The sequence below is a fragment of the Orcinus orca genome, chromosome 3, assembly GCF_937001465.1.
Source record: "Orcinus orca chromosome 3, mOrcOrc1.1, whole genome shotgun sequence".
NCBI classification, from domain to species: Eukaryota; Metazoa; Chordata; class Mammalia; order Artiodactyla; family Delphinidae; genus Orcinus; species Orcinus orca.
The window spans coordinates 5,773,526-5,788,742 of record NC_064561.1 but is presented as its reverse complement, the minus strand read 5'-3'; the positions used below and the strand labels follow the sequence as shown (position 1 = coordinate 5,788,742).

Genomic DNA, 15,217 nt, shown 5'->3' with positions numbered 1-15,217 from the left:
AGATGGTATCTTTCCTGCTGCAAAGGCTGGCTGGGCCAGGGCCCAGGGTGAGGTGGGTTGGCCCCGCCTTTGGGGGCTCTCCAAGCAGATGGATCTGACCTCTTTCTACAGAAGAGATCCAGGCCCTCTTTCAGAAGTGGGTGAGTAGGGAGGGCTGTCAGCTCCTAAAATCAACCAAGTGTCTACTGAGCATCTGCTACGTGCCCTGTTCTCGCCTAGGACTCAACCATGAACAGACAGAGACGTGCCCTGCCCTCGTGGGACTCTTGAGCTGGGAGATAGCCCTCAATGAAACAATCTCACAGGGACTTCCCTGGCGGTCCAGTGGTTAAGACTCCATGCTTCCAATGCAGGGGGCACGGGTTCCGTCCTCGATTGGGGAACTAAGATCCCACAGGCCACGTGGCGTGGCCAAAAGATAAAAAACAACAACAACAACAAAGAACAATCTCACAAACACATCACGGTGCACTGAGAAATGAAAGAAAAGTGCCAGTGGGGCTCTTGAAATTTCCCTGGAAGGGATCAATCTCTTCCCCAGCCCCGGTGAGTTGTTAGTTCTCCTAGGTAACCTCCCTCTTGCCCTCTGTTTGGCTTCTAGAACATGTGTGCAGCAGACGTCCCTGGGCGGGGAGGGGTGGGGTGGGGTGGTTTGCTGCCTTTCCAAGTTCAATTCCAAATACTGGTCCCTTTTTTTTTTTTTTTTGCGGTATGCGGGCCTCTCACTGTCGTGGCCTCTCCCGTTGCGGAGCACAGGCTCCGGACGCGCAGGCTCAGCGGCCATGGCTCACAGGCCCAGCCGCTCCGGGCATGTGGGATCCTCCTGGACCGGGGCACGAACCCGTGTCCCCTACATCGGCAGGCAGACTCTCAACCACTGCGCCACCAGGGAAGCCCTCAAATACTGGTCCCTTTGACCAGGGAGTGTCCCATGGTGTGTGCCCCTTGGATGGCATTTGGGACACGAAGGCCTACAGGATGAAACCCACCAAACAAGGCACGCTTCCCTGCGTGCACCATGCTTGCTCCTGCCGCCTGGGCCTCTTCCAAGCACTTAGGCTGCCTGGAACACCCCTCCGTGCCATGCCTGCCCAGAGAGCTCCTCTCCCAACTCGTATATCATCTCTGCTCCACCTTCCCTGATGCCCCGGGGATGCACCGGGCCCTTTTCTCTGCTCCACAGCATGCTGTCCGTTAATCTGTCTCCTGCTTCCACACAGGATGGGATGGTACGGGCACGGGCTGGAATGCTGGTTCCTCCGGGTGGTTTGGGGGGATTAAATGAGATAGTATATCAATGGGGCTTGATACAGGGCCTGGTGCGCAGCACGGCCTGATCAGTGTGCGTTCCTGGTTTCAGCTCTTGCCTGCTGACGTGGAGAGGGTCTTTAGATGCAGGGCAGGAGCCACCCCTGACGTTCCTTCACACCCCAGCCCCTGACTCGATTCCCAGTACGTGGTGGAGGCCTCATCCGGAACAACCAGCACCCATATTCTGCAAGAGGAAACTAGAGCACAATCCTCCGTTCCCCCTGCACCCATCAAAAGCACATGCACAAAGACCCGGCCCCCGCCCCCCAGTCTAGGGTAAAGGGCACTGATGTCTTTCACCAGCCCTTCCCGGGAACCTTCCCGTGTTTTCCTAAGGAGTCCACAGTGTATCCCGGGGAGGCTTCTGAGCCCACTGCATCTGCACAAAGTCCCCCCTGGGGAGGCCGTGGAGTTTGTTTCCTGTGTGCCTCGTGACCTTCAGAAGTCTCCTCGTTCAGTCCTCCCTTCAGCACGTGGGCAGAACAAACCTCTCCCTGCCCAGCGTCAGAGGTCTACGTGGGGTGTGGGCACTGCCAGCAAGCAGGCACCCGACTGCCCTCTGCCCCCCTGGGAGGTCCCTGTGGGGCCACAAATCCCACAACCAACTGTCTCTTAGCCCTGATGTAAACTGGCTCAGCCATGGAAAGACAGCCATTATCCACTGAGGCATCAGCTAATTCCAACCAGGGGCCCAGGATGCCCAGTGACTCTGCCAGCACCCACAGGTGGGCAACTGCCCTCCTGGACCCCACTGACCCCTTCCACCTGGTGCCCAGGGGACGTTCAGGGCCACATCCTAACCCCTCTGGCTCCCCTGCAGTACAAAGTCCTGGTTTCGGGATTTCTCTCCCCATTTTCTAGATGGGTAAGTCGAGGCCCCAAGCCTAGATGTGCTTCTCCCCAGAGCCATCCAGAATCCGCTGGTAAATATCCACAAGGAAGCCTGGGCTTGCTCCTCTGGGGCTTTCCAGGCGTGCTTATGTCAGACAGGCAGCACCGGCCTGATCTGGATTCCCCTCAGGCAGGACCTGGGGCTCCTTCGCAGTCCCTGCGGTCCTGGCTGCCCTGTCTCGCCAGTTCTGTGATCTGCCCTCCTCTTTGACTTGCCTCATCCCAACCTGCAGTCAAACCAAACCACCTGCAGTCGACCACAGAAGCCCAAGGGAACACACAGGTTGGACCCGAGGATGTGGGCTGTAGGGCGGGAAGAGCCAGTACACCTGGAAAGACACGATGACATGGGTCCCCCAGATCCATCCCAGCCCGGCTGAGGGGAAAAAAACCAAGCCGACTCCTCACTCGTGTTCCACCCGAGCCTCTTCAGCACATTTTTCCCTTCTGAAAATATTCCTTAACAAAGAGCTGTCTGCTTCTGGCAGGCCCAAACCCAGCCCCACTGGGTCTCAAATGCCAGGATCGAAGGAAGCTGTTTCATTTTGGCATGACATGCCGGTCGTGGGTGAAAGAGTTCTCGGGGCTGTCAGGGGCTGCTCCTGCCATCTGAGGCCAGCGGGCGTGGTGGGGTCAGGATGCTGGTCCTACCAGTCTGGTCAGGCTTCAGGACCAGGGCCAGGAGCAGGCGGTACCCCTACCCCTCTGCCAGGGGTGGCAGAAATCAGGGGGCAGCCAGTGGTTCTTTTGGGGAGACTGGTGTAGGCGAGAGAGGGAGCATCCTTCCCTTTGAAGAAGGGTAAAGCGAGGGAGATGAATAAAGGGGAAGAGGCCTGGGGCAGGTGTCCACAGGGGTGCTGGGAGATTCTGGGTCACCCCGCCACCTCCAGGGCCCCAATAGGGGCACAGGCTCAGGGAGGCTGGTGTGGATGGGAAGGCTGGCTGCCTGGGGCCGGGCAGGTAGCTCATGTCTCTGAGTCTCTGCCTGAGATGGGAGCTGCGGGGGCCTCCAGGAGGACCTGGGCAGGTGAATTCCAAGGAGGGGTGCCAAAGTGCTGAGGAGCCGTGTGTGTGTGTGTGTGTGTGTGTGTGTGTGTGTGTGTGTGTGTGTGTGTGTGTGTGTGTGTGTGTGTGTGTGTGCGCGCGCGCGCGCTGACGTGGGCAGGTCCCAACTGCCTGGCCCTGTGTTGGAGGTCTTAAGTTTTTCTGCGTGTGCTGGGGATCCAAGTGTCTGTCCGTGCGTGTGTGTGAAGGGCTCCTGAATGTGTGTGAGGGGCCCAGGGTGTCTATCAGTATGAGTTGTTGGGGGTTCATGGGTTTTGCTCTGTTGCCTCCCGGGTGTGTGTGTGTGTGTGTGTGTGTGTGTGTGTGTGTGCGTGTGAGTGGGGCCCTCACAGAGGTGGGTGTCCCTTAGGTGAGGAGTGGGGTTCAGAACATCTGTTGGGAGGTCCTGAGCATGAGGTGAGGGTGGATTTTCAGGAAGTAGGGATCAAGACGGGTCAGGATGAGGGAGTGTGTACGATGATGACCCTGAGGAGTGGCTTTCAGGGGTGCCCTTGGGCATGGGGCTGCTGGGGGTGGGAGATGGCCCAGCAGGCTGAGGTGAGGCCTGCGGGCAGGAATCCGGATTTACAGAGGCTGGGGAGGGGTCCTGTGCGGTCAGAAGGGAGGGGTATGGCTCTAAGACGGGTATCCTTGGGGGCGGGGGCAGGTCTGGGCCCAGAGATAGGATGTGAAGTGAGGGGAGGGATGGTGTGGCAAGGGGTCTACAGATGAAAGGGGTCTTGAGGGATCGGGACAGAGAGAGGGCGGAGGTCCTGGGCTTGCGGGGGCGCTCGTAGGGGCCAGGTCTGCGGGGTGGGGACTGGGGGAGCCCTGAAGGGTCCGGGAAGGGGTCCTGAGGGTCAGTAAAGAGGGTGAGCGGGGGTCACGGGCCTGAGGGGCCCTCCCGGGGAGGGGGCGGCGTGGGGGCGGAGGGCGCCCGGAGGAGTCGTGGGAGGGGCCCTGAGGGGTCGGGAAGCGTCGGAACGAGGATGGGCAGGGGCCAGGGCCCGAGGCTGACGGCCAGGGTCCGTGCTGGGAGTGCCGAGGGCTCCCGGCGCGGGGTCCGGGGCGAGGGGGCCCGAGTCCCAGTCTTGCCCGGCCCCCGTGGGCCGCAGCGCGGAGTCGCGGGCCTGAGAAGGCGCCCGGGAGGCCCGGCCCGCACCGCCTACCTACCTGCGAAGAGCGCGCTGCCATAGCCATGCCGAGCCTCGCCGTCCCGGGCCGCGCCGCCGTCCCGGGCCCCGCCGCGTCGCTCGCCCCGCAGCCCGGCCCGGCCCCCTCAGCCGCCCCCCGGGACCGCGGCCGCCGCCGGCTCTGTCGCTGCCATTTCACCCGCTGACAGGAGCCGCTGCCCCGCCCCCGAGGCCCAGTCAGCCAATTCACCGCCCCCAGGCGCTATGGCTCCGCCCACTGGCCAGGAGTGACGGGGTGTCTGGCCAATCCATGGTCACTCCGTAAGGAGGGCGAGGGCCCTGGCTACGGCCAGAAGGTTGCCGCCTTTAAGGAGAGAAGCGAATTGAAATTAGGGAAGCAGTGAAGGACGGGGTGTTTTGCCTATCGGAATGTGGAATCCTGTTGATCAACACTTGGAAGGACCAATAGGAAGGAGAGAGGGGGTGTGTCTCTGAGGGAAGGCTGCGTCCCTGAGGAACCCCAGGCAGAGGCAGGCCAGCGTTTGGCTCTAAGCCCCGCCCAGAGCCGGGCTTTTTGCCCAATAACGAGACTTCCTGGGACGGCCATTATTATCTGCCCCTCAAACCTCGGCCATGGTAACTCTTGGGCCTCTATAAAGAAGATTGACACCTAGAGAGCCAATGACACTGAAGGAGGGCGGTGAAGTGACGCTCTCTGGCCAACGAGATCATGTGAGGTTAGCCTCCCGGGCGGTGGGGCTTGAGGCCTGGTGGAGTGAATGAAGTACGGGAGGGGCTGAGAAGGGCGTGGCCTAGATCAGTGATGGGGCGGGGGCAGATCAGGTAGAGGCTAATGGGTTGGGTCTGAGAAGGGGCGTTGCCAGAAATCCCTTAGGCTGCGGAACCACATCTTCTCTGAGCCCGGCTCTGTGCTGAGGGCGGGGCTTTGGGTGGTCGGGGTGTCACACCGGAGACTCAGGCCTGTCGCATTCTCTAGTCTAGGCCGGGTTAGGTATCTTGTCTGAGGCTGACAGTGTCTTATGTTCCCCCATCAAACTCAAGAGCACGCTGTTATCACTGCTTACATGGCCCTCCCATCCCCCACCCCTCCTAAATAGATGGGGGCGGGGGAAGGCAGGGCCTAGGTCAGGGGTTCCCCGGCATTGCTGAGCAGGGGCCCAGCACATGGGAACTGCTTATAAATGTTTGATGAGTGAATGAATGGCGGGCCCAAGGTTATTAACAGGGAAGGGAAGGGTGGGGGTATCGCTCAGGCTGGGGAGGGAGATGTAGAGGCAGTTATGGATAGGGGGCAAGACTTAGAGAAAAGGACAAGTTTCCGCCCCAAGATGCAGGGGTGGGCCCTGGAGGGGAGTGGGGCAGGGAAGGACCCTGTCACAGAAGAGTGGGTGACATCGTAAGTTCAAAATGGAGAGACAGAAATGGAAACGGGGAAGGCTGGCACCCAGAGTGGGGAGTGTCAGGACCTTCTGAGGTTTGAGATCTCCACCTTCTAAATAGTAGGTAGGGGGCTCCTTCTGGTTTTGGGAGTGGTGAATGCCATACAGCCACGCTTTCTGCCCCTGTCCATCCGTCTCCGCCTCTGTCTACACGCTGTCCCATCTACATTTTGCCTGTGTCTGTTCTTTCTTTGTCTCTGTCTCTACTCTGAATCTGTCTACACCCTTTCTGCCGCTGTCTATACTCCTTCTCTGTGTCTTCCCTCTCTCTTACTATCTATTGTACATTGCATCTATTAAAATTTTGGAACTGTTAAGAAAAGCTTCCAAGCGTATTTCTAAAAACTCTGTGGTAAAAATAGTTATAATGAATTCCTTCTCCCCCACACGCCCATATACCCCCATACCCCATTCTTTAAAAAAGAACGTATCTTTGTGACTTTCCTGGTGGCGCAGTGGTTAAGAATCTGCCTGTCAGTGCAGGGGACATGGGTTTGAGCCCTGGTCCGGGAAGATCCCACATGCCGCGGAGCAACTAAGCCTGTGTGCCACAACTACTGAAGCCCACGTGCCTAAAGCCCATGCTCTGCAACTAGAGAAGCCACTGCAATGAGAAGCACGTGCACCGTAAGGAAGAGTAGCCCCTGCTCGCCGCAACTAGAGAAAGCCCACGCACAGCAACAAAGACCCAATGCAGCCAAAAATAAAAAAATGAAATTATATATATATAAAAAAGAACATAACTTTGATTCCCTGGCTGTCCAGTGGTTAGGACTCCATGCTTTCACTGCCGAGGGCCCAGGTTCCATTCCTGGTTGGGGAACTAAGATCCCACGTGCCGCAGGGCCAAAAAAAAAGAAAAGAAAAGCATATCTTTGCCTCCCCCTCCCTTTTTTTTTTTTTTGGTGGGATCTTAGTTCCCAGGCCAGGGATAGAACCCATGCCCTATTGCAGCGGAAGGGTGGAGTCTTAACCACTGGACCGCCAGGGAAGTCCCTATTTGCCTTCCTTCTTTTAAAGCTTATGTGCTGGCCATTTCATAGTCCTTGACAAATCCAAGGTGACCTTGGATTTGCAGAGTATGAAGCTGAAGAGAATCTTAGACATTGTCCTCTGATTCCTGGGTGGACTTGGGAGGTGGGGGGAGGACCCCTATGGGCATGTTAGAGATAGGATGCAGGGTAAGTCAGGAGGGCAAGAGTGACACCAGGATGTGGTGAGGGTCAAGTAGTCACCAAAGGACAATCTCTGAGCTGGCTGCCCATGGTCCCTCATGCGGAGGAGTGAGGAGCCGTCATAAAGGACAAATCTTGGAGTTTGCCTTCAGAAAAGAACAGTTTGGTGTGACCCACAACTTCCAAGGAACAGGAGAACCTGGACTGGTACAGGAGGTGGGGGACAGAGGGGTCTGCAGAGGCACAAACCTGGGTGGGGTCCAAGGCCACCCAGATAGAGCTCATGACCAGATCGTTTCTGGGACCTTGCCTAGGAGATAAGTGGCATCTGGTGTCTGGGGAATAAAGTTAAACACTAGGAAGATGCACAGGGCATCTGACCCTCTCATCCTTACTCTGCCGTATTCACACAAAGGATGGTTTTATTCTGGGGATGCTTTGATTCCATTTTTATAAGCACAGTGGGAAAAAAAAATCCAACACATTTCTGTTGGAAAAGACTTTTGAATCCTAAGCTGAATCTAGCCAATTAGATTGCTGGATCACTTTGCTATTCAGTGCACTTAAACCGTTCCCAATTTTTTTTCGGTGTTCATTTTTACTTGATTGAAATCATTTTTATCAGGAACATTTTTTTTCCATGTGATTTTTGCAGTAAACATTTGATTCATTAATTGGACTCTTTTTGTCCAGTTTTTACCAGCTGTCAATTCTACCTCTGTGATTTTTTTTTGGGGGGGTGGTTGTCATTTCTTCAGAGTCAGATTTTGCATATTTAAATTTATTAAAAGACTCTTCTCAGTATTTAGCAGATAAGTTTTCGCACAATCAAAATTTTTTTTCTGGACTAAGCTTTGGACTCAAAATTTGTTTGTTGGGAATATTGACTAATATGGTCTCAGACTTGATACTGTCTTATAAAGAGCGAAAAAGGGGACAATATATGTAGCTCCTCCTATAAAGAAGTAGAGTCTGTTTCCCCATCACTTGAATTTGAGCTGGCTTTATCACTTATTCTGACCAACAAAATGCATCAGAAGTGATGCTGGGCTAGTTCTGAGCCCAGATCTTAAGAGGCTTAGCAGCTTCTGCTCTTTTTTTTTTTTTTTTTTGGAGAATTTTTAATTGTGGTAAAATATATAGAACCCTAACATTTGCCTTTTTTTTTTTTTTTTTGCGGTGCACCAGCTTAGTTTCTCCGCGGCATGTGGGATCTTCCCGGGCCAGGGCTTGAACCCGTGTCCCCTGCATTGGCAGGCGGATTCTTAACCACTGCGCCACCAGGGAAACCCCCTACTAGCTTTCTAAATGGTTGATCTACTACCTTTACTGTATATTTGCCTTTAACAATGAGATTTTTCCTTTCATAATTTCACAGTTTTAGTTATGGTCTTTTCTGCTTAGAGAAGTCCCTTTAACATTTCTTGTAAAGCTGGTTTGGTGGTGCTGAAGTCTTTTTAGTTTTGCTTGTCTGTAAAACTTTTGATCTGTCCTTCAAATGTGAATGAGAACCTTGCCGGGTAGAGTATTCTTGGTTGTAGGTTTTTCCATTTCATCGCTTAAAATATATCATGCCACTCTCTTCTGACCTGCAGAGTTTCTGCTGAAGAGTCAGCTGATAGCCTTATGGGAGTTCTCTTGTACATAACGTCTTGCTTTTCTATTGCTGCTTTTAATATTCTCCCTTTATCTTTAATCTTTGCCATCTTAATTACAACATGTCTTGTTATGGTCCTCTTTGGGTTGATCCTGATTGGGACTCTCTGTGATTCCTGGACCTGGATGTTTGTTTCCTTTCCCAGGTTAGGGAAGTTTTCAGCTATTATGTCTTCGAATATGTTCTCCGCCCCTTTCTCTCTCTCTCATCTCCTTCTGGGACCCCTATAATGTGAATGTCATCATGCTTGATGTTGTTCCAGAGGTCTCTTAAACTGTCCTCATTTTTAAAAATTCTTTCTTCTTTTTTTCTGTTCAGCTTGAGTGATTTCCGCTATTCTTTCTTCCAGTTCACTGATCCATTCTTCTGTATCGTCTAATCTACTGTTGATTCCTTCAAGTGTATTTAAAAAAATATTTATTTATTTGGCTGCCCTGGGTCTTATTTGCGGCACGCAGGATCTTCGTTGCGGTGTGCAGGATCTTTTGGTTGTGGCATATGGGATCTAGTTCCATGACCAGAGATCGAACCCCGACCCCCTGCATTAGGAGTGCGGAGTCTTAACCCTTGGACCACCAGGGAAGTCCCTCAAGTGTATTTTTTTTTTTTTTTTTTTTGCGGTACGTGGGCCTCTCACTGTTGTGGCCTCTCACGTTGCGGAGCACAGGCTCCGGACGTGCAGGCTCAGTGGCCATGGCTCACGGGCCCAGCCGCTCCGCGGCATGTGGGATCTTCCTGGACCGGGGCACGAACCCGTGTCCCCTGCATTGGCAGGCGGACTCTCAACCACTGCGCCACCAGGGAAGGCCCCTCAAGTGTATTTTTAATTTCAGTTATTGTACTCTTCAGCTCTCTTTGTTTTTTCTTTATATTTTCCAACTTTTGTTTTTTTAATGCCTAACTTCTGGGAATTCCCTGGCAGTCCAGTGGTTAGGACTCTGCGCTTTCACTGCTGAAGGCTCAGGTTCAATCCCTGGTCAGGGAACTAAGATCCTGTAAGCTGTGTGGCACAGCTTAAAAAAAAAAAAAAAAGCCTAACTTCTCACTCTGTTCATCCATTTTCCTCCTTAGTTCTTTGAGCACCATTGCGATCATACCTTAAACTCTTTACTGGGTAGGGTTGCTATAAACCTTTGACTGTTGAGAAATTTGGTTATGACAGTTTCTGCTTGTTTTTTGATGTTTCTGTTGGGGGTTGATGAGAGAGCTGCCTACCCTGCCATTTAGCCCAGTAACCTGGGTGATGAGAGGCACGTGACTCAGTCACCAACCAATCAACCTCCAGCCATGAGTAAGTCCATCTGTTCCCATTTTCTATTGCTGTGTAACATAAAATAGCAACCATTTAAAATATATTCATGGGTTCTGTGGGTCAGGAGCCTGGACAGGGCACAACAGGATGGCTTGTTCTGCTCCATGGCATCTAGGACTTAAGCTGAGAAGACTTGAAGGGCTGGGGGGTGCCTAGAGTGGCTGGGAGCTGGCATTTCTATTCACATGTCTGGTTTCTGGGCTGGATCACTCAAATGATTGGGGTCTTTTGGGGGGAAAATCCCTCTTTTTTTCTGTAGTCTCAGGGTGTCTCCATGTAGTCCCTCCACATGGCATCTCTAACATGGCAGCTTCAGGGTAGTTGGACTCCTTACATGACGTCTCAAGTCTCTGGGAGTGAGTCTTCCAGCAAACAAGGAAGCAGCTTGCATGGTCTTTTATGATCTAGTGTTGGAGCTCATATAATATTGTTTCTGCTATACTCTATTCGTTGAAGCAGTCCAAGCCCACCCAGATTCAGGGGGATCAAGACCTCCTCTCTTGATGCGAGCATTGTCAAAGTATTTTCACTTATCTTGTAAAACTGCACTGGCTAAGTAGCCAGACTTAATCGACCCACCAGCTGACCACAGATTCATGAATGAGCTCACCTGTGCTCAGCAGAACTTTCCAACAGAGCCAGACTCAAATTTCTGAACCACACAATTATGAACTAAATAGCTTTTCTTTTTATTTATTTATTTTGTGGTACGTGGGCCTCTTACTGTTGTGGCCTCTCCTGTTGCGGAGCACAGGCTCCGGACGCGCAGGCTCAGTGGCGATGGCTCACGGGCCCAGCTGCTCCACGGCATGTGGGATCTTCCCGAACCGGGGCATGAACCCGTGTCCCCTGCATCACCAGGCGGACTCTCAACCACTGCACCACCAGGGAAGCCCTAGTTTTTATTTTGAATCATTAATTTTTGGAGAGGGGAAGTTTGTTATGCAGCAAATGCTAACTGATACATCTTGGCAGGTACATAGCACTCACCAAGCCTAATATCTGCTGATCACTTCCTGGAGCCCTGCAAGGTGATGTAAATGAGAAGACCCATGGCTTCTGTAGTTCAATGACTTCTCCCTGTCTGTGTTCACCCTACAGTCCACTGCCCTTGGTTTTACCTGCCATGACAATTCCACCCATCCCACTGCTCCTTGATTAGTTTCAACAACCCGTGAACATAATAAAAGAAATGTTGAAGCACTCCTTAGCTATTCTACTCTTAGACTATACAGCTTACTCCATTTAGTCTCTCATTTTACAGATATTAGTTGAGCATCTACTATATGCCATTCACTTGAAAACACTGGAGACATGATAGTTAACGTGAACAAAAGGGTCCCAGCACTAACAGAATTATAGTCTGGTGGGATATGGTAAGCCGTTTCTAAAATGGTCCCTACCTCTTGGTATTCATGGCCTTGTGTAATCCTCTACTAAAGAATAATTTGCTTCTAATTACTTCCAGTAGAATATCTCATCATGAAGAAATGCCAATTCGGAAACTAGGTTACAAAAGATTCTGACTCCTGTCTTGCTGGCACTCTCATCCTTGCTGGCTTTGATGAAGTTGCCTTGTTGGAGAAACTCATGTGGTAAATAACTAAAGGCATCCTTTGACCAACAGATAGCTAGGAACTGAGACTCAGTCCAACATCCCACAGGAAACAAATCTGACCCAAACCCGCATGAGTGAGGTCAGAAGTGAATCCTTCCCCTATCCAACTTTCAGATGAAACCCTAGTCCTCCTGGCCATCCCCCTAATTGCAGCCTCAAGAGGCATCCCAGGCAAAGTATCCACTAAGTCATGGCTAGATTCCTGACCTGCAAAAACCTGGGATAACAAATGTGTGTTGTTTTAATCCATTCAGTTTGTAGCAATTTGTTATATAGAAACAGATAACTTCTATGTAGGGGAGCCAGAGGTGAAACAAACAAATCAGTGAGCAATTTGGAGATAGATCACAGAGTGATACAAGATATCCAAAGGGGCCCAAGAAGAAGCTTGAAATCCGAGCCAACTGGGGCTTCCACGGAAGTCCAGTGGGTAAGACTCCGTGCTCCCCACGCAGGGGACCCGTGTTCGATCCTTGGTCGGGGAACTAGATCCTGCATGCGTGCTGCAACTAAGAGTCTGCATGCTGCAATTAAAAGATCCAGCACGCTGCAACTAAGACCCAGCGCAGGGGCTTCCCTGGTGGCGCAGTGTTTAAGAATATGCCTGCTAATGCAGGGGACACGGGTTCGAGCCCTGATCCGGGAAGATCCCACATGCCACGGAGCAACTAAGCCCATGCGCCACAACTACTGAGCCTGCGTGCCATAACTACTGAAACCCGCACGCCTAGAGCCTGTGCTCCACAACAAGAGAAGCCACCGAAATGAGAAGCCCGCGCACTGCAATGAAGAGTAGCCCCTGCTCACCGCAACTGGAGAAAGCCTGTACGCAGAAATGAAGACCTAACAGAGTCAAAAATAAAATAAATAAATTTATATAAAAAAAAGACCCAGCGCAGACTAAATAAACAACCAACCAACAAACAAACAAAAACCTGAGCAGACTAAATATCATACAAGACACTAGAAAGGAAAGTAATTCAAGATCTAGTACCTAAAACAACATCAGAACAAGATTGTTTTATAGCCTCACCCTTGTCTCCCTATACCCTAGCTTGTGGCCATTTGGTATTTATAACCACTTTGGGCTTTCACTTTTGACCTATTAGATCTTGGGTGGTTTCTCACTCAGTTCTGGTCTCGGTGTCTCCCTCTGACTTTGCTGCCCTCTGCAGCCTCAGGCTGGCTGCAATCCTGGAGAAATTGGACAATCAGTCCATCCCTGGTTCTCTTCCTTTCTTGTCCTTCCAACAGCAGAAGGGGATTTGGATTGCAAAGGTTCATAAATGACAGGCAAATTGCAAGGTCAGGCAAAAGAAGAGGAAGGAGATGGAGGAATAGCGGGCTGGGAGGAAGGAGGAGACCCAGCAGGTGAATCCATCAGGGGAGTCCCAGGAAAGCGGGGTTCAAGCAGGAAGTGGGGAGTGGCCACCTTTATCAAGGGTGAGGCCAAGACAGTAATGGGTCTGCTGCTGTTCTCAAAGGAAAAGTAGATACTGCCATTGGTGGTTTTGGGAGGGGTGAAGGCAGGAGTGAGAACAGCCCTTTTCTAAGAAGTGTGGTGACACCTAGAGGTTTTTCCACAAAGATGGATGAAGCATGCCTCTGTTCCTGGAAGTCTTCCTGCTCCAAGACGTGAGGCACAACTCATCCACATCACCAGGAATGGAGTCTATGAGGCTGGAGCAACAGCTGACCCAGGACCCTTTACTGCAGGGCAGAATGTGTGATGGGGCACACCTTCCTTCCTGGGGCTCTGGAGGGCAGCAGTGCCTAGGAGGGGCTAAGGCTCAAGGTGAGGAAATGAGCAAACCCAGAGGACTGTGAAGTCACTCTCAAGAATAGGTAAAATCTTGAGAGAAGGAGGAAGGGCAGCATGCCAGGCAGACGGACCAGCTAATGCAAAGGCAAGGAGGCAGGAAGGTATCTGTTCTGTAAACCTGTGTTGAAGCCTCCTTGACCACTGGGTGGTGCTGTCCAGCCTGGCGAGAAACACAGTAGGCTGTCCATTGCCTGATTCCTGCCCACAGCCCACAGTGGTCTCCTCCTGGTCTGTGTATGTTAGCTGAGGTTCTGGAATTCTGGTGCTGGCAGGTTTCTGTGAGGCCAGCCCAGCCTGGGTCCCATTTCAATGACACCTCTAAAGCAGCAGGTGGCACTTGTCTGAGAATCAGGGAGGAAGGTGGGGTATAACCTGGGGCAGATCTTTGGGGAAATCCTTCTGCTGTCAGATCAAAGTTTATAAGGTAGACAGAGTCTGTGCAGCTCAACTCGTTTGGGAGGGGGCTCCACGTGGGTAGGCAAGGAAGACTTCCTGGGGGAGGTGGTATTAAAAGATGATGCGATTTGTCGGTGGAAGAGAGAGATGAGAATCCAGGCGGGAATGTAGGACTGGGCAGCTACATATGTCTGTGTGGTACAGAAGATGAACTAGGCAATGGAGTGAGACAGTATTTCCTCACTCATCTCATCTGTTTACCAGACATTTGTTGAGATCTGATGAGCTTCGCGGTTGGTAAGGGTGGCGCACACCAGTTCCACGGGGACAGAAGCTCCTCCATGCAGGATTCTTCTGGACCTTGCCTTATGTACTCCATCTGGTTGCTCATCTGTCTCCTTTATAATATCCTTTATAACAAACCAGTAAATGTTTTGGTAAGTAAATGTTTCCCTAAGATTTGTGAGTTCTAACAAATTATCAGACTTGAGGAGGGAGTCATGGGAAACCCTGATTTGTAGTGGGTGGGTCAGAAGTACGCATGGCCTGGATCTACACTTGGTGTCTGAAGTTGAGGACAGTTTTGTGGGACTGACCCCTTAACCTGTGGGATCTGTTAAAAACAAGAAAACAGAGCCAAAATGGAGTCACTTATAGTGAGTCTCACATCACCAAACTCAGGCTTAACGACAGTTAGAGCTCTCTCAGAAATGGAATCTTAAACCAGCCAATAAGGAATCGTCTGATAGACCCCTGCCATTCCCTGCAGGAAAATAATCTTACAATGACCCAGCCACTTTTTTGCCGGTACCACTTCCTTGATCCTACTCCCTTCTGCCTATATAAAACCTCTAGCTTGGGACTTCCCTGGCGGTGCAGTGGTTAAGAGACTGCGCTTCCATTGCAGGGGGCATGGGTTCGATCCCTGATTGGGGAACTAAGATCCTGCATGCCGTGCGGTGTGGCCAAAAGATAGAAAATAAAAACCAAAAAAACCCCAAACCAAGAAACCTCTAGCTTTGTACAGCTCTTCAGGGCTCCTTTCTATCTGCTAGACTGGATGCTGCCCAATTCTTGAATCATTGAATAAAGCCAATAAGATCTTTAACATGTACACAGTTGCTTTTTTTTTTTTTTTTTAACAGATCTGATGCTGTCTCCAGGTGGATAGTGTCAGGACTGCGTTCAATCTGTAGGACATCCAGTCAGAGTCGGGTGAGACTGAGAGAGTGGCTTGGTGATGTTGGAAAATACTCCAGAGCTTTCTGACGGTCACATTCTAGGGGAAAGGTTACATGCTGAAGGATGAGTTGTTTGAGAGGAGATGGAACAGGGTGGTAGGAGAAAGGGTGTTTTCAGTTCAAGTGATCCACACGTGCAAAGGTCAGGAAGTGAAAG

General features: G+C 51.5%; 2 protein-coding genes across 9 annotated transcripts in view; both read right to left on the bottom strand.

The window, feature by feature from the left end:
• The window catches only part of EVI5L (ecotropic viral integration site 5 like), a 29,662-nt gene extending 25,060 nt beyond the window's left edge, over window positions 1-4,602 (bottom strand). For 7 of the 8 annotated variants that reach the window (XM_049708345.1, XM_049708348.1, XM_033400970.2 and 4 more), the window contains exon 1: window positions 4,420-4,602. The gene's annotated coding sequence lies outside the window, so the exon portion shown is untranslated. The remainder of the gene's footprint in view (window positions 1-4,419) is intronic. The other variant, XM_033400971.2, reaches the window with a different exon arrangement.
• The window catches only part of STXBP2 (syntaxin binding protein 2), a 98,449-nt gene continuing 83,857 nt past the window's right edge, over window positions 626-15,217 (bottom strand). The window contains exon 17 of the mRNA XM_049708353.1: window positions 626-1,187. Within this exon, the coding sequence (XP_049564310.1) occupies window positions 972-1,187 (216 nt within the window). The 3' untranslated portion in view covers window positions 626-971. The remainder of the gene's footprint in view (window positions 1,188-15,217) is intronic.